General features: G+C 41.5%; 1 protein-coding gene across 11 annotated transcripts in view; it reads right to left on the reverse strand.

Moving 5' to 3' along the window:
* Positions 1-21,174, reverse strand: part of TRPM3 (transient receptor potential cation channel subfamily M member 3) — a 608,518-nt gene that overhangs the window by 180,233 nt on the left and 407,111 nt on the right. For all 11 annotated transcript variants that reach the window (XM_005683743.3, XM_005683729.3, XM_005683725.3 and 8 more), the window contains one exon: positions 20,933-21,056. In XM_005683743.3, coding sequence (XP_005683800.2) covers positions 20,933-21,056 — 124 coding nt within the window. The remainder of the gene's footprint in view (positions 1-20,932; positions 21,057-21,174) is intronic.

Consider the following 21,174-nt stretch of genomic DNA (forward strand, 5'->3'; position numbering starts at 1 on the left):
CCCATGGATGCCACGAGTGGTTCCTGAGTACATTCTGGACTTCTGCTCAGTGCTTATAATTTGTTGGCATGAGTAATGGTTTGGCTTTAAAAAGACATGCATTTCCTACTTAGCCTTCTGCAGTGAGCTTCAGTTGCAAGTGCCCATGTTTATTTGTATTTGATGTGTGCTTTGCTGGCATCTGCTCTGCTTCCCACCCTTCTATGTGCCCATGCCAACAGGGTATCTTGGAGGTGACTGGCATGCTACAAGGTTAAGAAATTCTCTCTGTGCTCTCTGTCATATCCTATTGGGGGTGAGAGAGCTACAAAGTATTCCTAAGCAGGAAGAGTGACAGAATCAACCCACACAAGGAGATAAAACAGCTGTAATGGAGATGGAGAACTTCTGAAGACCAGTGAAAGAGGAAGACAAAGAGTTTATGGCTCATGGATGGAAGAAAGCTGAGGTCTGGTTAGGAATCGAGTTGCTGAGAAACATTTTGTCTTAGGCAGAGTTGGCTCATGGGCATTTAAAGCTATGGCTAAGTGAATCGCAGTCCCAGCAATCTCACCTCCAACACTCTGACTCATTTTTTGTCTATAGTAGAACTTGCAAGTTGGTTCTTATGAGCCCTAAGTCTTGAGGATGCACGTGGGGGTGTTATCTGGACCCTGTATTCTTTCCTCAGAGAACTCAGCCCATCCAGGGGCATATACTGCATTGAGGCTCTAGAAATGTAAGTATTAAAAGTAGAGATTTCCATGATTACCATGGAAAGGAGCTTGCCATTCAACATGGCTTTCTGACTTCATGATTTCTATAAGGTTCTATCTGAGTCAGGGATTATTTCCCTGTGTTTCGTGCCAATGAATGTGCATGTTTTTGGCAATGTTACATGGGGACATGGAGAGAAGGAATGAACAAATAAAAGGAGAAGAAGAAAGACCAATGAGAAGCATTGTTTAGTTCTTTGGAGAGATTATTCATCCTCTCCAGTGCTCCTGTTTCTTAAGAGATAGTGTCACAAAGTGAAAAGAACACAAGCTTTGGCATTAGACACACAAACGACTTTACTTTCACGTTTCACTTTCATGCATCGGAGAAGGCAATGGCGACCCACTCCAGTGTTCTTGCCTGGAGAATCCCAGGGACAGGGGAGCCTGGTGGGCTGCCATCTATGGGGTCGCACAGAGTCGGACACGACTGAAGCGACTTAGCAGCAGCAGCAGCAGCAGTGTTTGAATCCTGGCTGTTTCAGTTATGATCTTGGCTTAGGCAAGAATATGAATTTATCAAACCTTAATATCTTAATTTATAAAATAGAGAAATAACATCTATCACATAGGAGTGTTTTGAGTCTTAAATGAAATATGAGCAAAGTGTCAACAGCATAGCATCTGAAATAGAGCCCACCCTAAAGAGTAGTTATAAAAAAGGGTAGGGGGAGAAAACACAGCATCAGACATGGCAGACATGGGCTTTGTTTGCTAATGTATTCAGCAAATATTTAAATTGAGCATCTACTTTGTATTTAGAAATGTGTGACATGCTGGGCAAGATAGATATGCTTTTGTAGAGGCTAAAGGTGCAGATAAACAAAAACATGTGCAAATATAAGTAAACAAGAGGATTGCCAAGTGTGGTAAATGCTCCTGCTGTTGCTGCTAAGTCGCTTCAGTCGTGTCCGACTCTGTGTGACCCCATCGATGGCAGCCCACCAGGCTCCCCCATCCCTGGGATTCTCCAGGCAAGAATACTGGAGTGGGTTGCCATTTCCTTCTCCAATGCATGAAAGTGAAAAGTGAAAGTGAAGTCGCTCAGTTGTGTCCGACTCTTCGCCACCCCATGGACTGCAGCCTACCAGGCTCCTCCGCCCATGGGATTTTCCAGGCAAGAGTACTGGAGTGGGGTGCCATTGCCCTCTCTGGTGGTAAATGCTACTAGGGAACAAATAATGGAATGAAAAGGGGAACTGCTTTTACAGGGTGGTCAGGGAAGGCTTCCTGGAGGAGGTGCTATTCAAGTTGCAAATGAAGAATAAGAGCCAGCAACATGAAGGCTAGAGGGAAAGGTTTCAGATGGGATGGAAGATATAAGCAAATGGCTGAGACCAAAAAAGCCTCAGGGGTGTTTGAGGTGAAAGAAGACCAGAGTGACTGAGATGAGAGACCAGTGCTAGAGCAAGAAAAACAGGGTGAACACTGGTAACCATTCCTTGGGAAAATCTCTCTTGAGAGTTGGCCACCTCCCACCCCTAAATACGATAGTGTAAGAGATTTCTCCCTTTGGTTATCATTCTGTTCTCTACAATTACGGAAACAAAATGATGCCATTTGGCTGAAGTACAGGTTTGCCCAGGTTTTTGAATTACTAGCATTTGACTGTGTCGTCTTGTTGTTAGATGAGAGAATGGTGGGTTTTTGTGAATGCTCTGCCTTCGCCACAACAACCAAAACTGTCCCCAACAGTAGAAGCTCAATAATAGAAGTCCTCCAGCCCATTTCCTGGGGAAGCCTGGCAAAAAAGATTCACCATTCAAGACTGTGCATTCATGTATAATAGCACCTGCTGGGAACTCTGTTGGAATTTATTTTTCCTGTGACCCAGATTCCTTTGGAGGGCAACATGCTGCCTGAAAAACTCAAACTCCATTTCTTGGATCCTAAGTCAGCTTGCCTCCACCCAGAGGGATGAGAGATGTAGCGCTCCTCCCCTGGGTGCAGACTGCCCTTCCTCCCACTTGCAGCTTTATTTCACTCAGATCTGGAGAGTCTATGTCCCCTTCAAAACTAGGGCAGTAGACTTTGAACAGGTGATGACAGTAAGGCAGAAGTGGTTGGAGGAGGCCAAGCAGGCCACTTACTAGCTGAGTGGCCTCCAGTCACTCCAAGAACCCTTTTAATCTGTAAAAATAGGGATGGCGTTACTTGACTCTTGGTATTGTAGTGAAGGTAAAATTACAAAAAGCAACTGGCAATCTAGGGATGGATTATTCCTTTTTTTCTCTCCTCCTCTACTTCCTCCCTCTCTTCCCTTTCCTCCATGAGTCAGTGATACCTTCAGCCTCTTTCCTGTCTTTTATCATTGCGTGGCTTATCACTGGCATGTGTAGAGAGCCCATAATGTGCTGTGAGACCCCAACAGCCATTCTCACCACTGTTGTAAGTCATGGCCAAGTGTTTGGAGGAGGGTGGAGGAGGATGTGATCACAACATTTGAAATCAAGTCAGTTTGGAGCCAATTTTACTTAATAATGGTCTTTCTTAGCCCAGTGCCACCAGGCCTGTTCTCATTGGATCATGATACTTCATTTGCTGGTATCTTTGGAAAATAATGTATTTCATACAAGTGGATTTTTAATTTATTTCACAGAAAAAGGAGTCCATTTCCTTGTGGAAAATTATGCTAAACCTTCTCTAAGCCCAAAGGCACAGAAGGAAATAGAACACTAAGTGATAATGGTGCAGAAGAAAGCATTGTCTTATATGATAAATCCCACTTGGAGAGCTTTTTAAGATCTTTCACACTCAGGAAATACTCCAGAACTGAGTGAGGGATCCAGGTGTGGGGTCTAGGCATCAGTAGTTTTTAAAGCTCCCCAGGTGATTCTAATGCGCAGCCAAGGCTGAGAATCACTACTAAGCGGTTTCTTAATTCTCCAAGCCTCTATGCTTCTATGAATTATGTGTCTATGCTTCTAGGAATTAAAAAGAAGGAGAAGCAGGGGAAGGAAACTACAGTTATGTGGCTGCCAAGGCAAATGCTAAGGCCCACAAGCACAGGGAAGGTTGAAGTGTAAGTCACATCATTATGGAATGAAGATGACAGACCAGTTTCAGAATAAGGCCTGAGCACTGGCCCCATTGTTGATAGCCATGTGCCAATAACAAACACTGGAAGTGGACAAATGGGCAGAGAAGAAAGAAAACACAAGTGCCAAGTGAGAATGAAAAAGAAAGGGAATATTATTTAATGGAAAGGAGATTAGTTGATACAATATTTAAATTCTTTTTGAGGGATAAGATGGTCAAGTAAAAACCCAAAACTAAATGATAGACATAATAGAGCAGCAGCGATCTTTGTGCAGTTTGTTTCCTCCGATTAGGGTAATTTTCGCAGGTCAAGTTTTGGGTTTGGTGAAACTTGGGAAAATGATATATTGTGCAACATGTGATCAACACCAGGTTAACGGCCCTGCCTGAAACCTTGGAATCTGATGAATGTATTCATTTACTAGCCTCACGTCTAATAAGAAGAAGCATAAATACAAATATAGAAGGAAGTGTGGGTGAATGAGTTCAAATGATAGAAGGTATTTTATACACATTAATCAGCACAGAAGAGAAACTATCTGGTTCAGAAAGTATCTGGTTTATGGTAACTTATGTATGTAAATAGCCTCTCTAACTTCTTCCCACTTATTTCCCCCTCAACCCTCTACTCTCCTCTTCCTCCTGCAAACACTGTAGGTCAAAAACACAGTAAAACTTACAGGTTTGAGTAAAATTGTGTAATCAGAGGTAGAGGAAGTGTCTTATACTGTTGGTGGGAATATAAATTGGTACAGCCACTATGGAAAACACTATGGGGGTTGCCCTCAAAAAAACTATCGAGTTGCCGTTTGATCTAGCAATCACACTCCTGGGCGTATATCCTGACAAAACTATAGTGAGAAAAGATACATGCATCCCTATGTTCATAGTAGCACTATTCTCAATAGCCAAGACATGGAAACAACCTAAGTATCCATTGACAGAAAAATGGATGAAGAAGATGTGGTGCACATATACACAGTGGAATATTACTCAGCTGTAACAAGAATGAAATAATGTCATTTGCAGCAACATAGGTGGACCCATAGATTATCATATTAAACAAAGTAAGTCAGATTCAAGAGGGAGGGGGACATGTATCAGTCAGTTCAGTTCAGTGGCTCAGTCGTGTCCGACTCTTTGTGACCCCATGAACTGCAGCACACCGGCCTCCCCATCCATGACTAACTCTTGTAGTTTACTCAAACTCATGTCCGTTGAGTCAGTGATGCCACACAACCATCTCATCCTCTGTCATCCCCTTCTCCTCCTGCCCTCAATCTTTCCCAGCATCAGGGTCTTTTCAAATGAGTCAGTTCTTTGCAACAGGTGGCCAGAGTATTGGACTTTCAGCTTCAGCATCAGTCCTTCCAATAAATATTCAAGACTGATTTCCTTTAGGATAGACTGGTTAGATCTCCTTGCAGTCCAAGGGACTCTCAAGAGTCTTCTCCAACACCACAGTTCAAAGGCATAAATTCTTTGGGCTCAGCTTTCTTTATACTCCAACTCTCACATCCATACATGACCACTGGAAAAACCATAGCCTTGACTAGATGGACCTTTGTTGGCAAAGTAATGTTTCTGCTTTTTAATATGCTGTCTAAGTTGGTCATAACTTTTCTTCCAAGGAGCAAGCGTCTTTTAATTTCATGGCTGCAGTCACCATCTGCAGTGATTTTGGAGCCCCCCAAAATAAAGCTTCTCACTGTTTTCACTGTTTCCCCATCTATTTGCCCTGAAGTAATGGGACCAGATGCCATGATCTTCGTTTTCTGAATGTTGAGTTTTAAGCCAACTTTTTCACTCTCTTCTTTCACTTTCTTCAAGAGGCTCTTTAGATATTCTTCACTTTCTGCCATAAGGGTGGTGTCATCTGCATATCTGTAGTTATTGATATTTCTCCCAACAATCTTGATTCCAGCTTGTGCTTCATCCAGCCCAGTGTTTCTCATGATGTACTCTGCATAGAAGTTAAATAAGCAGGGTGACAATATACAGCCTTGATGTGCTTCTTTCCCTATTTGGAACCAATCTGTTGTTCCGTGTCCAGTTCTAACTGTTGCTTCCTGACCTGCATACAGGTTTCTCAAGAGGCAGGTCAGGTGATCCGGTATTCCCATCTCTTTCAGAATTTTCCAGAGTTTGTTGTAGTCCACAAGGGCAAAGGCTTTGGCATAGTCAATAAAGCAGAAGTAGATGTTCTTCAGGAGCTCTCTTGCTTTTTTGATGACCTAATGGATATTGGTGATTTGATCTTTGGTTCCTCTGCCTTTTCTAAATCCAGCTTGAACATGTGGAAGTTCATGGTTCGTGTACTGTTGAAGCCTGTCTTGGAGAATTTTGAGCATTACTTTACTAGCGTGTGAGATGAGTGCAATTGTACAGCAGTTTGAGCATTCTTTGGTATTGCCTTTCTTTGAGATTAGAATGAAAACTGACCTTTTCCAGTCCTGTGGCCACTGCTGAGTTTTCCAAATTTGCTGGCATATTGAGTGCAGCACTTTCACAGCATCATCTTTTAGGATTTGAAATAGCTCAACTGGAATTCCATCACCTCTACTAGCTTTGTTCATAGTGATGCTTCCTAAGGCCCAGTTGACCTTGCATTCCAGGATGTCTGGCTCTAGGTGAATGATCACACCATTGTGATTATCTGGGTCATGAATATCTTTTTTGTATTGATCTTTTTGTACAGTTTTGTATACATATGTATACCTATGGCTAACTCATGTTGCTGTATAGCAGAAACCAACACAATATTATAAAGAAATTATCTTTCAATTAAAAACAAATTAAAAAGTCAGAAAGACAAATACTATATGATATCACTTTATGTGGAATCTAAAATTCGGCACAAATGAACATAGCTATGAAACAGTAACTTACTCAGACATAGAGAACAAACAGACTTGTGGTTTCCAAGGAGGAGGTTGGGTGGGGAGGGAAAAGTGGGAGTTTGGAATTGGCAGATGCAAACCACTATACATTGGCTGGATAAACAACAAGTACCTACTATATAGTACAGGGAACTGAATTCAATATCCTGTGATAAACCATAATGGAAAAGAATATGAAAAAGTATATATATTTGAATAACTGAGTCACTCTGCTGTACAGCAGAAATTAACACATTGGAAATCAACTATGCTGTGCTGTGCTTATTCACGTCCGATTCTTTGTGACCCCATGGACTGTAGCCCATCAGGCTCCTCTGTCCACGGGATTCTCCAGGCAAGAATGCTGTAGTGCGTTGCCACGCCTCCTGCAGGGGATCTTCCCAACCCAGGGATTGCACCCAGGTCTCCCACACTGCAGGCAGATTCTTTACCTTCTGAGCTACCAGGGAAGCCCATATATCAACTATACTTTAATAAAATTAAAAGAAAGAACTATGGAATAGAAGAGGAGGAGGAAGGGAATAAACTGGGAAACACTGTCTATTTTGAAGAAGCAATTTTCAAACTTTAGTTAACTTTAGTTGACTGAAGTACTACTGGGAAAGGGTTGGAGAACTAAGATGAATTGAAAACAGAGAAAAGGTAGGCTGCCATCTGTCATGTTCAGCATGCCTTTTCTCCTGGTCTTTCCACATCATGAAGATGCTGTAGGAAGCAGAGTTTGGAAATAATTTGAATATGAGAGTTGACATTAGAAGATTTCCAAAAAAGACTCAACATCCTACCTCTTCATTGCCCTTCCCGCCTGTATTTCCCTCTTAATTATATCAATAACCTCAGATATGCAGATGACACCACCCTTATGGCAGAAAGTGAGGAGGAACTAAAAAGCCTTTTGATGAAAGTAAAAGAGGAGAGTAGACAAGTTGGCTTAAAGCTCAACATTCAGAAAACAAAGATCATGGCATCTGGTCCCATCACTTCATGGGAAGTAGATGGGAAAACAGTGGAAACAGTGTCAGACTTTATTTTTTTGGGCTCCAAAATCACTGCAGATGGTGATTGCAGCCATGAAATTAAAAGACACTTACTCCTTGGAAGGAAAGTTATGACCAACCTAGATAGCATATTCAAAAGCAGAGACATTACTTTGCCCACCAGGGTCCATCTAGTCAAGGCTATGGTTTTTCCTGTGGTCATGTATGGATGTGAGAGTTGGACTGTGAAGAAGGCTGAGTGCCGAAGAATTGATGCGTTTGAACTGTGGTGTTGGAGAAGACTCTTGAGAGTCCCTTGGACTGCAAGGAGATCCAACCAGTCCATCCTGAAGGAGATCAACCCTGGGATTTCTTTGGAAGGAATGGTGCTAAAGCTGAAACTCCCGTACTTTGGCCACCTCATGCGAAGAGTTGACTCATTGGAAAAGACTCTGATGCTGGGAGGGATTGGGGGCAGAAGGAGAAGGGGACAACAGAGGATGAGATGGCTGGATGGCATCACTGACTTGATGGACGCGAGTCTTAGTGAACTCCGGGAGTTGGTGATGGACAGGGAGGCCTGGCGTGCTGTGATTCATGGGGTCGCAAAGAGTCGGACGCGACTGAGTGACTGAACTGAACTGAACTGAACTGAAAGTCCCCTAATCAATCATTCCTTTGGTTCAGTTAGTTTCCCCTGTTGGAAGCTCAGGCAAGTTATAGAGGTCAAAGAGCTTTCAGTCCTGCTGCTGGGACTTCAGATTCCAGATAAGATGCTGCGCAGGCAGGACGTGGACTTATCGGAGGTGGGGGATGGGTAACACTGGAGGAAGATGATGGGGATGTCCCAAAGAAGGGAATGACAATCTTTTCCTTCCTTCCTACAACACTTCGTGGTTTCCTGTTCTTATACTTTTTACAGCAAACCAGAGTTTTGCTAAATTATTTACACTGCTATATCAGAAAATGGATTCTGGGATGTAAATAGATCCTTGGATCACAGTCCATTTATAAGTGGATATCTTCCTAAAACGCACAATTGACTGTTTAGCATGGAACTTATCTCTACAAAACTCATATTGAAAAATGTGAAAGTTCACACATTTAAAAAATGCTCAGAGTTTAAATGTTTATCTAAATGGGATATCTCTGAGTAACCAGAAGGAATGTGAGGCAAAGTTTATGATTCCCATGATTATAATTTGGTTGCTGCCATGGACAGGCCTCTAATATAGTGGTTCTTAACTCTGGAGTTACTCATACCTTGGGGAATCTGAGAATTGAATGCATTCTTTCCATGAAATGCATACAGACACAGAATCTTATGTACATTTTCAGAGGATTCACAGAACTCCCTAGAGACTTCTAGTTGTTCTTGGACACTAGGCTGATTTGTTACTCTATTGAATTCAGGGAAAACACTAGTCCATGTATTCCCATTTAGAACAGAAAAATTCCTATTTGGGAATAGGCCGAAGGGTAGGAGTGAACTCTGTCCCACTGCCTATAGGATCCAGTGCATTTAACATTTGAGAGAGGATTCAAGAGCTTGCACAAAATACAGAAAGATGTATAAGGCACAGTCTTTTCTCTCAAAGAAAATTAGATACGGTGAGACTAGAGTAATATGGGACAAAGTAGTGGCACTGCTCATTGTTGACCAGAAAAGCAGACTAGATCTGGGTCACAGAGGGTCTTGAATGCTAGGCTAAGAGACTGAAAATTAATTCTGAAAACCAGTGTGTTTCAAGCTACAGTCATTCTTGTACAGTTTTCACCTTTCTGCCATTATTTATATCTTAATATGACAATTAGATCTTTTCTCAAACTGATCCTCCTTTAAAACTTATATTTTTTTAAGGCTTAATATCCATGGTTTTGTGTTTTATTATAATCATTACTAATACATATGTAAATAAAAACCTTTTAAAATAATAAAATGAATTTGCATTCTACCTGAAATTATCTCATATGCAATTGGTAGTGGGTTTTCTTCACTTTGGAAAACATTGAAGAATGAGATATGGGTTTCTGAGTAGAAGGGAAGTCATAAGAGATGCTCTTTAAAAGGATTCATTCAGCGGTTGAGTGTTAGTTGGAATGGAGAGACTGGTGGCAGTGAGACCAAGCAGACACCAAAGAGCTAGGAGAAAACGGTGAGACCCTGGACCAGGGAGCATAGGGAAAATAAAGGGTGCAAGTGAGATGAACAGTCTTTCCAGAGTTGGAACTCAAACCAACTGTCATATAAATTATTTAGTAAGTCAGCTCTTAAAGGAAATAATACAACAATGTGTTTATTTATGTACATTATTTATATTTTAATTATTGCATTATTTTATTTTTCTTAGTAAAAGAAAATACTTGCTATATTTCCCCACTGCCTTACTCTATTAGTAATTTTAAATGAATATGGTTGAAAGAGGCATTAAAATTCTATGCATTTTTGTTGATTATGAGAAAGAATCTGAGACCTGGATTGTAAGGTTGAAACTCCAATGGCTATTTTCTGTATACTTCTGTAATCTTCCTCAATTTGTTTAATTTTTCTAGTTAACTGAAAAAAAAAAAGATGTAATTCCTGTCCCATTTACTTTGCAGCTCAAATAACACGAGTGCAACAGATCTTTGTCTATTATAGGGCATTATTATACATTATGCATCATTAGATGAAAGGTGTTCTTCTCATTGTCTGTCTTATAAAGAAATTGTGTAAATGAAATTTCATTCAAATTTCTTTTTTATTTCAGTGAATATGCTGTGAGAATATAGGAGAGTTATCTTTAATTTGGGGTTCCTAGTTAGTCCGATTAAAATATTATGCTGGAAAAGAAGAATTTCAGTATGCCTTGATGAAGAAATTTCACGTGATTTGGACACTGTGCTTACATTTTCCCTTTAGGACTACAATGACTACTGTATAGGGGTAGAGGGCATTCCAGAAATATCAATAATGTATTATTTTCTTTCCAGGACTCTAAAAATCTAATAAATATTTGCTCCAATTATTATAGAAATGAAAGAGTAAATGAGCTTCTACTTTATTTTTTAAATTGATTAATTTATTTTAATTGGAGAATAATATCATATTGTGATGATTTTTGCCATACATCAATATGAATCCAGTACTTTGGCCACCTCATGCGAAGAGCTGACTGATTGGAAAAGACTCTGATGCTGGGAGGGATTGGGGGCAGGAAGAAAAGGGGATGACAGAGGATGAGATGGCTGGATGGCATCACTGACTCGATGGACATGAGTCTGAGTGAACTCTGGGAGTTGGTGATGGACAGGGAGGCCTGGCGTGCTGCAATTCATGGGGTCGCAAAGAGTTGGACACAACTGAGTGACTGAACTGAACTGAACTGAACATGAATCAGCCATACACACACACACACACACACACACACACACACACATACACACAGAAGTCGCTCAGTCGTGTTCGACTCTTTGTGACCCTATGGATTGTAGCCCACCAGGCTCCTCGGTCCATGGGATTTTCCAGGCATGAATACTGGAGTGGGTTGCCATTTCAGTATACATAAAGTCATTTTAAACTTGGTCATACCTGATATTTAGAACATGGAATCAGCTGAAATATTGGGGAAAGAGCTGAGAACTTGCAGAAAGATACTCTTGGTTCAAATCTTGGGGTTACCTCTAATAAACTACCTGATGCTGGGCTTGTACTTAAATCTTTGAGTCTTGGTTTCCCTGCTGCTGCTGCTGCTGCTGCTAAGTTGTGTTAGTCGTGTTCGACTCTGAATACTAAAACTGACCTTAGCAAGGTTGACTGCAGTATCAAATAAGATGACAAGAAATCATCTTTGTTAAAGTGTTATATAGACATCATCATTAGTGTTACAATAAAAGTATTTATTTAGTGCTCACTATGTTCTTTGCATATATTAACTCATTTAACCCTTATAATTAACCCCATAACATAAATACTATTATAATCTCAACTTTCTGGAAGAGAAAATTAACTAATCTAGACACTAAATAACTTGCCTATTGCCACGTATTAAATGACAGATGTAGGATTTGAAGTCAGACACATTGACTCCAAAGCCTTCATCATCCTATTCCTAAGATAGGGATATTCTAATCACCTAAAGAGCTTCAGAACTTCCAAAGATTAATCAGTACCCCACTGTGTTTTGAGAACTAATATGGAAACATTTTTAATGGAGTAACACTTCCCCTACATCCTCTTTCCACCATCTCATATATGTGCTGTGCTGTGTTTAGTCGCTCATTCATGTCCGGCCTTAAATTACGTTACGTTGTGTGCATGCTAAGTCTCTTCAGTTGTGCCCAATTCTTTGCTACACTATGGACTGTAGCCCTCCAGGGTCCTCTCTCCATGGGATTCTCCAGGCAAGAATACTGGAGTGGATTGCCATGCCTTCCTCCAGGGTATCTTCCCAACCCAGGGATTGAACCCTCATTTTTTAATCTCCTGCATTGGCAGGTGGGTTCTTTACCACTAGTGCCACCTCAGAAGCCTAAATTCTGTTATAGGGAGAGTTAAATGAACTTAAAAAGATCTAGGTTCAGTTTAGTGCAGTTCAGTCGCTCAGTCGTGTCCGACTACTTGCGACCCCATGAATCACAGCATGCCAGGCCTCCCTGTTCATCACCAACTCCTAGAGTTCACTCAGACTCACGTCCATCGAGTCAGTGATGCCATCCAGCCATCTCATCTTCTGTCATCCCCTTCTCCTCCTGCCCCCAATCCCTCCCAGCATCAAAGTCTTTTCCAATGAGTCAACTCTTCGCATGAGGTGGCCAAAGTACTAGAGTTTCAGCTTTAGCACCATTCCTTCCAAAGAAATCCCAGGGCTGAACTCCTTCCAAATGGATTGGTTGGATCTCCTTGCAGTCCAAGGGACTCTCAAGAGTCTTCTCCAACACCACAGTTCAAAGGCATCAATTCTTCGGCACTCAGCCTTCTTCACAGTCCAACTCTCACATCCATACATGACCACAGGAAAAACCATAGCCTTGACTAGACAGACCTTAGTTGGCAAAGTAATGTCTCTGCTTCTGAATATGCTACCTAGGTTGGTCATAACTTTTCTTCCAAGGAGTAAGTGTCTTTTAATTTCATGGCTGCAATCACCATCTGCAGTGATTTTGGAGCCCCAAAAAATAAAGTCTGACACTGTTTCCACTGTTTCCCCATCTATTTCCCATGGAGGGATGGGACCAGATGCCATGATCTTCGTTTTCTGAATGTTGAGCTTTAAGCCAACTTTTTCACTCTCCTCTTTTACTTTTATCAAGAGGCTTTTTAGTTCCTCTTCACTTTCTGCCATAAGGATCTAGATACAATTCAGCATTGATCTCAAAGAGCATTTCTATTTCTTCCCATGTACTATGTGAGATAGAACTATTTTCTAACCTTGATACACGACTCTACGACCTTTAGCCATTTGGCTTAAAAATACCTTTTTCAGCTCCAAGAAATTTTTTCCTTTGTGGCCATAGGAGATCTGCTGCACTTGTTTGGCCATTGATATCAAACAAGGAAGACACAGGCTCACTCCTTTCCTACCAAGGAGGACTTTACCTATTATGGTTCCTCTTGTCTATACTCTCTGTCTGTGAAGATGAGCAGGAAGGGAGATGAACATGAAGATGGATGACAAGTGACTCAAGTTAAACTGTGCCCCAATGACAATTATAACCAGGACTAGAGAAAAAAACAAGGATAAGAGTAGGTATCTACATGTATACTCTAACTTGCATCTGTAGTGACTCATAGACAGAATTTGAATATAGGTTTTTCTATTTTGAGAGCTTGTTCCTCATAACAACCATACTGGGATACCTCCCATAGGTCCAGTAACTTAAGCAATCGGCCTCAAATCAAATACATGTGCATAAACCAATCTATGAAACCTTAAGGATACATGATACTGTATTAGTGAAGATTTTAGGGCAATTTGTGGATACTGAATATGTATCTTTCTGCCTTAATGTATATTCATATGAATTCATTCAATCACTCACTCACCCATTAATCAAAGATTTATTGGGATCCAATAAGCACAGTTAGGGATAGTGAATGCAGGGGAAACAGAATAACAAATTAGAGACTCTGCTCTTAACAGCTTACATGGGAAGTTGGAGAGAGAGATATATATAAATAACTTAAAAGTACAAATAAGTGCCACAAGAGATTACAAATAAAGGAGTGAAGTATCTTCTAGGTGTGTGAGCGTGAGCGTGTGTGCATGTACGTGCATATATGTGCATGAGTTTGGCAACTGGCTATGGCTAAAGAGAGGGCTCTAGACTTGAATAAATTCAAGGAAGTAGGACATTAAAAAGTGATTGCAAGAAAATTAGCTTGGTTAGTATGACGGGTCTGTAAAAAAGTGGTGAAATATAAAACTGGCACTATAAGCAACGCATTATACTCCATATGCAAAGGACTGATGGAACTGGTTCTATCCTCCAGCAAGAGTGTCTAGCAATACTATACAGCAGGGGTCAACAAATCATAATTTGAGGGTCAAATTTTGTCCCTGGCCTGTTTTCCTATAGCCAATAAGCTGAGAATGGTTCTTATAGTTTAAAGGTTTCTTTAAAATCAAATAAACAAACAGAAAGATATGTGACCAAACTGTTTGGGGCACACAAAACCTAACCTACTTACCATCTGCCTCTTCACAGAAGTCTGTAAATCCCTGCAGTGTATAAAATGGATTGATGGGGGGATACTGGGTTAGGGGGAACCAGGTTAATAGGGCATAGCAATAGGTTAAGAGAGGAAGAGTGAGGGAATGTTTGAAAGTGTGGACTCTGGAAATGAAGGAGCCTGGAGGAAGACAAGGCTCAATATGTGTGCATCTGGGAGTTGTCTCAAAATAACTGAAGTCAGAATAATAAATGAAAGGGGAAATGGCCAAGAACTGGTCTTTGATAAATATCTTTTTATAGTATGAGGAGGAAGAAGGGGAGCTAGCAATAGAAAGATTAATGAACTATAAGAGAAATGGCAAAGAATTAGAAAAAGAATCTAAAGTCTAACACTACTGACTTCTCAGGAAAGTAGTGGGAGAGGGAAGAGGAGTTGACAGCATCAAAAGCTACAGAGACATTACTGAAAAGGACACAAACTTGATGACCTAATATCTTTGCTTCAATTTATTCCATTAGCACATTTTCTATGTCCTTGGCTTTTCCTTGCCTTAAGGTGCTCTACTCAAGTGAGAATATGATGCTATCGAGATGCTACACCTTCAGCTGCTGGGACATAATAGTGATCCTATTCCTTAAATTTAGCTTCTCAGGTTGTTTCTGTCCACCATCTTCCAAATAAAGGTAGATACCAGGTCCCCTCCAATTCTCCCCAAACTACCTCTTTTCTATATCTGTAGACATCCTTGGAAGATTCTTGACTAATGTCTTTAAAAAATCAGTTTATTTTCAGTCCTATACATCTTGAATTGATGGAGTGGATAAACATAATAGTCTAGTTGCAATATTTACTTCCAGATTTTAGAATCATTATATGGAAATAAGACCAAGCTATAAGAAGGAAGGAAGTTCATGTTGCCATACCATAAAGCTTCTGAAATGCATTACAAAAGACCCTGAGAAGCAGTCAGATTAACATGTAAGAGGTTTAGAACAATGATTGTAGAGAACAGGAGAGGGTATCAACTGACTGCTGTTGCTGCTGCTGCTGCTGCTGCTGCTGCTAAGTCACTTCAGTCGTGTCCGACTCTGTGCATCCCCATAGAGGCAGCCCACCAGGCTCCCCCGTCCCTGGGGTTCTCCAGGCAAGAACACTGGAATGGGTTGCCATTTCCTTCTCCAATGCATGCAAGTGAAAAGTGAAAATGAATTTGCTCAGTCATATATGACTCTTAGCAACCCCATGGACTGCAGCCTACCAGACTCCTCCATTCATGGAATTTTCCAGGCAAGGATACTGGAGTGGGGTGTCATTGCCTTCTCTGATCCACTGACTATAGATGAATAAAGAGATTGCTCAGTACGACCGAAGACCTAATTGAATTAGAAACAATGACTCAGGTTTGAGAGTGATTGTTTGGACTGTCAACTAGGAACAGGACACAGAAAGCTATATTTTAAAACATACTTTTATGTGGATGAAAGTATATTTCATGTGGATGATCTCAGGAATTTGGTATCAGACTAGTGAATTATGGAGAATCTTGGCATTCAAGTTTGATATGAAGTGATGGTGGTGGTGGGGGGGAAGGATTCTTGTACTTGGAGGTGGGACTTGGATTTTAGAGCAGCATCAGTTTTGAGTGGAGACATGATTTGTCAGGTGTGACTGGGAAGTGGTGGTATTACAGGGAAGAACCAACTGTGACTCCAAGTTGGGTCTGTTTCTTTTATTTCCGAACCTTTGCTTCACATTGCTTTTGTTCCTTAAAAGGATACTGTCCGGACACAAAGATCAGCCTCGGGGAACCCTGCATCTTTGCCTGAATGTTAAACCAAAATGCCTTTGTTCTGGATCCTGTTCAGGAGTGAATAGCTATAGGAAGGAAGAAATTAACACATCCCCTCCCTATGGCTGGACATTTCAGGAGATATTTGCTAGATTAATGGCCTTTTTACTTTACTTCCTCATCTCCCCTCATCTCTGTTCTATAAAAGAACCTGACATCCAGACCCTGATAATATGGTTATTTTGAGACATTAGTGTGCCATCTTCTCAGTCGGCTGCTTTCCAAATAAAGTTGTATTCCTTGCCTCAACACCTCATCTGTAGACTTATCAGCCTGTTGTGCTGCAGGCAAAGACTTGGTAACAGACTTGGTAACAGTGGCAAAGTGAACAGCACTGATCCCTAGGAGGTCCAGCAGCTGGGAAAGGAAGGTAGCAAATTAGAGGAGCCATCAGCGTGGAAATGAAAGATTGTAAACCAGGAGCCAGGCAGCTGCCATCCTCCACCATGACTTGTTTGCAGCTGCTGCTGCTGCTAAGTCGCTTCAGTCGTGTCTGACTCTGTGCGACCCCATAGACAGCAGCCCACCAGGCTCCACCATCCCTGGGATTCTCCAGGCAAGAATACTGGATTGGGTTGCCATTTCCTTCTCCAATGCATGAAAGTGAAAAGTGAAAGTGAAGTTGCTCAGTCGTGTCCAACTCTTAGTGACCCCATGGACTGCAGCCTACCAGGCTCCTCCGCCCATGGGATTCTCCAGGCAACAGTACTGGAGTGGGTTGCCAGTGCCTTCTCCAGGGCCACACTTATCATAGGGCTTACATTGCTGAGTCTAACAATACTCCATCACAACAAAGTGTCCATAGAAAATGTACTGCCCAGGCTAAAGCTGGTGGGTTGGCAGTGAGGATGTGGGGGAAGCTTCTGCGGGAGTTCAGAGGGCAGGTGGGAGCTCCGAGAGGCAGCAGCAGAGGGAGGGAGTTGGCACTGTCCTCTGGAACTAAAAGGTTCTGTGCTTTCTATACATGTAATCAGCCTCAGAGTGTGCTAAGCCACTGGGGCCCTCTTTTCCTGTCCTAATGTTCCTTATGACCACATCCCTTTGGAGAAGAAGTGGAGGACCACTGACCCTTAACATTTGACCCCAAATTAGTATATTGCTGTGGACAGTTTTTATTGCTTTTATTTTAATATTTTTTCCTAGATAACAGCGATGGGATTTAGCTCATGGGTTGGTTTCTAGAAGGATATGTCTTCTCAGAAGATGACAGGATTTGAGGTGTTTCGACCCAAGTTTAGAAGTAAGCAGAGGAGAAGTGATTTTTTTCAGGAACAATATGAAGTGTGTAGAAAGTACTCATACAAAAGGCCCAGCAAGGCATATTTTCCATGAAGCCACATAGCCCAGAGGCCCAATTTCACAAGCTAAATATGCATCTATAGTGCAGGTCTTTATGATACTGTTAATAGGATGCTGGGATGAGAAAGATGTAAGAACAGCTCTAGAACCAAATGCTTAAGTTGAACTTGGAAATGAATGGTTAGATTGAGTTCAGGATATGACATCCCACTTCATTCACAAAGGGAATCAAAAGAAATTTGAAGAGGAATCTTCCTACACTAGTTGTTGGGAATATAAACTGGTGTAGCCACTAGGGAGAACAGTAAGGAGGCTCCTTAAAAGACTGAAAATAGAGCTACTATATGATTCAGCAATCCCACTCCTGGGCATATATCCAGAAAAGACAAAAGTACTAATTCAAAAACAGCGGCATTACTTACGATATTCATGACATGGAAGCAACCTAAGTGTCCACTGATGGATGAATGGTTAAAGATATGGTACTTATATACAGCGGAATATTACTCAGCCATAGAAAGAATGAAAGAATGTCACTTGCAGCCATGTGGACAGACCTAGAGATGATCACACTCGGCAAAGTAAGTCAGAAAGAGAAAGACAGATACTATGTGCTGTCATTTACACATGGAATCTAAAATATGATATAAAGCAACTTATTTACAAAATAGAAATGGACTCACAGACACAGAAAACAAACTCATGGTTACCAAAGAGGAAAGGGGAGGAGAGATAACAGGGATTAACAGATACTCACTACTATATATAAAATAAACAAGGACCTACTATATAGCACAAGGAACTATATAATGGAAAAGAATCTGAAACTTCTTTATATATGTATACAAGATATATATATATATTTCTTTATATATGTATACAAGATATATATATATATTTTATACATATAAAAGTGAATCATTTTGCTGTACACCTGAAACAGAAATCAATCATACTTCAATTTTTTTAAAGTTGCAAAGAAACTCTGTACTGAATACTAGATGGATTAAATATCTAATCAGGGAATAAAAACACAAGGGAAGTCCCATAAAAACTTTAGACTACCTAAATAAGAAAATAAGAAAAAAAAAGCGACTTGAAAGATGCTTGCTGTTGTGTGATGAGGAGAAGATACCTGGGCTCTGCAGCGGGAGAGCCCTGGAGTGGCTCTTCCTGGTTGTTTGCACATCCCCACAACTCTTCAGCCTCTGTTCCCTCCCCTACTTCCTTCAAAAGGAGAAAAATAATGCCAAGCTCCTCCCACCTCCTTTCTAAAGCATCTAGTACTATCCATACACACAGTCCTTCAAAAATGGAAATTAATTACATTTATGATTTTAAAAATCCCGATTTCTGCCCAGATGTGGATGGAGATCAGGACAACTTACTGCTTGTTAAGCTCACACGTCCTTAGTCTAGAGCTAGGGGTACCTAGCTCTAGAATGAATGAGCGAATGAATGAATATGTCACAATAAAATACAGTTGACATTTCAGCAGAGACCACAATTAAGCAACAAGACAATTACCAAACAGAAAGAATCCCAGGGAACCGTCCTATAAAATACCCAGAAAAGTACATTCAGCCTCATTTGGTTTTATGGCTTCCAACTAGTTCCTAGAATTTTGAGCCTGATTGCCTTTCTAGGAAAGTTGGAGGATGGCTGAAATGTAGAGTTCTGGTAAGCTTTCACAGTCACTGACCTTAGCATTGTAAACTCATTAATAGGAGAAAATCCCTTCTGTGGCAGGCAGAAGCTCAGAGTTTCATGCCCCTCTTAAAAGTGGAGGAAACACGGGCTAATAGTTTGTGAGCTAACTGCCTCCAAGATGGGAGGACGGTAGTGGCACTTTCAGGATTGATAGAGGCTCTCCTGGGATGCTGGCAGTCATGATTCTGAACCTGTTGTGAGCTAACTGCCTCCAAGATGGGAGGACGGCAGTGGCACTTTCAGGATTGATAGAGGCTCTCCTGGGATGCTGGTGGTCATGATTCTGAACCTGATCTCCAAGCGGGCTTCTTTATATGGGGCAGCCAGACTACTTAGGTCAGGTACTCAAGAATTGGAGGTACTGTCCCATTCTCCTCACCTTACTCCTTTCATGCTAAACCTAGAAGCTGCTGAAAGGCTTTTTACAAAGGCTATGTGATGCTTTCTGGAGTTTGGTCTTGTTTATTTGAGTCAGGTTTTTTTTTTTTTTCTAAATATTTAGTTCTTTAAAGTCAGAAATCACCTCCTTCTCTCCTTCCTGGCAGCCTCAGTGAGCACCACTGTGTGCCAGCCACTGTCGCATACATAGGGACACGGTTGTGAACAAGACAGTTCCAGCCCAGCTCTGGGGAGCCTGTAGTCTACTGGGGAACTGGATGCAGGCAGCTCACTCCAGTTCCTCTCACACGCCCTGCCTCACAGCTGATCCGTTTAGGGTCTGGCCCTGGTGCCCCTCTGGAGGAGCAGTGCACCCTCATGGCCGCAGGAATAACCACTCTAGGATGCTCAGCAGACTCGAGACTGTCCCGGCCTGAGTGCGGCCGCCGCTCAGGGGTGCACTGCTCTTCCACCTCCTCGTCAGCAGGTAGGCTCCCATGGCCTTTGAGAATAATCTCATCTCGCTGAGGCCCACCACGAATAGACCTAGAGTGGATGATGCGCTGCCTTTGCTTCGACGAGACATTTCGGAATAAAAATACTTACCACAGAGATGAAATACCATTGGGTTTCAGTCTAGTTCCTGATTTACTCATCAGGTGACTTGGAGTTTCCTCATCTAGAAAGTGAGGGTAACAACTGTACCTCTCACATTGGGACAGTTGCTAAGATCACATGAGTTAATACGTGGAATGATCTGGCACTCTGCCTGGCACATAGCAAGGGCTCCTTCAGTGTTGGCTCCTGCTATTTCTGCTCACCCTAACTGAAGGTCTCTGTGATGGCACATTTCTAAGACATTTTCCTAAGATGTGAGAAATGCTTCTTCAGTAGCTACAAAGGGCAGTTCAGAAATTATAGAAATTTCCAAACTTCCTTGAGTACATTTCTTCATTTTCTGCCTGTACAGATGAACAGATTAACCTGTACCCTGAGCCACTAAGATCGATGATACTAAGATACTAAGCACATCAGTAATTCACAACTCACAAGCCAAGTGAAACCCTAAGAGGATCAATGGAAGCATTCTCTGGGAGGAAACCTATGTTCTCTCTTCACCTCATTGTACTGAGGCAACTTCAGTAGCAAATGATGCTAGAACCCTGCTGCCCACACTTCATCAAATCTAGGCAGAAAACACAATGTCTCAGCTACTGAGGGGAGGAAGCTACAGGAGCCAGTGGAGCCTGAGGATGGTTGTGAGCTTGGCTGGAAAGGAGAAACAATTGGTGTGTGATTCAAGAAAATAGTTCAACAGAGAGAAGGGGTATGGGGAGGTCTCTGCCACCTATAGACACACTGTTACCTACCAGTTCTTTCTTCTTCATGCACTCCATGAGGATGATGAAGAGGTGCTGAGCTTGGGTTCGAGTGTATGTGAAAGTCTTCTGGATGGTTACCAATAGCTGGTCCCTCAAAGATTCATTTATAAGTCTGTAGTGAAAAAAAATGTTGAAAATGAGTTAACTCAGATCCTATCTAGTACATATTTTTGACAAGTATAGAATACAAGAAAACATTTATTTTAGATAGGAGCTTTTTCTTCCAGTAT

The sequence above is a fragment of the Capra hircus genome, chromosome 8, assembly GCF_001704415.2.
Source record: "Capra hircus breed San Clemente chromosome 8, ASM170441v1, whole genome shotgun sequence".
Classification (NCBI taxonomy): Eukaryota; Metazoa; Chordata; class Mammalia; order Artiodactyla; family Bovidae; genus Capra; species Capra hircus.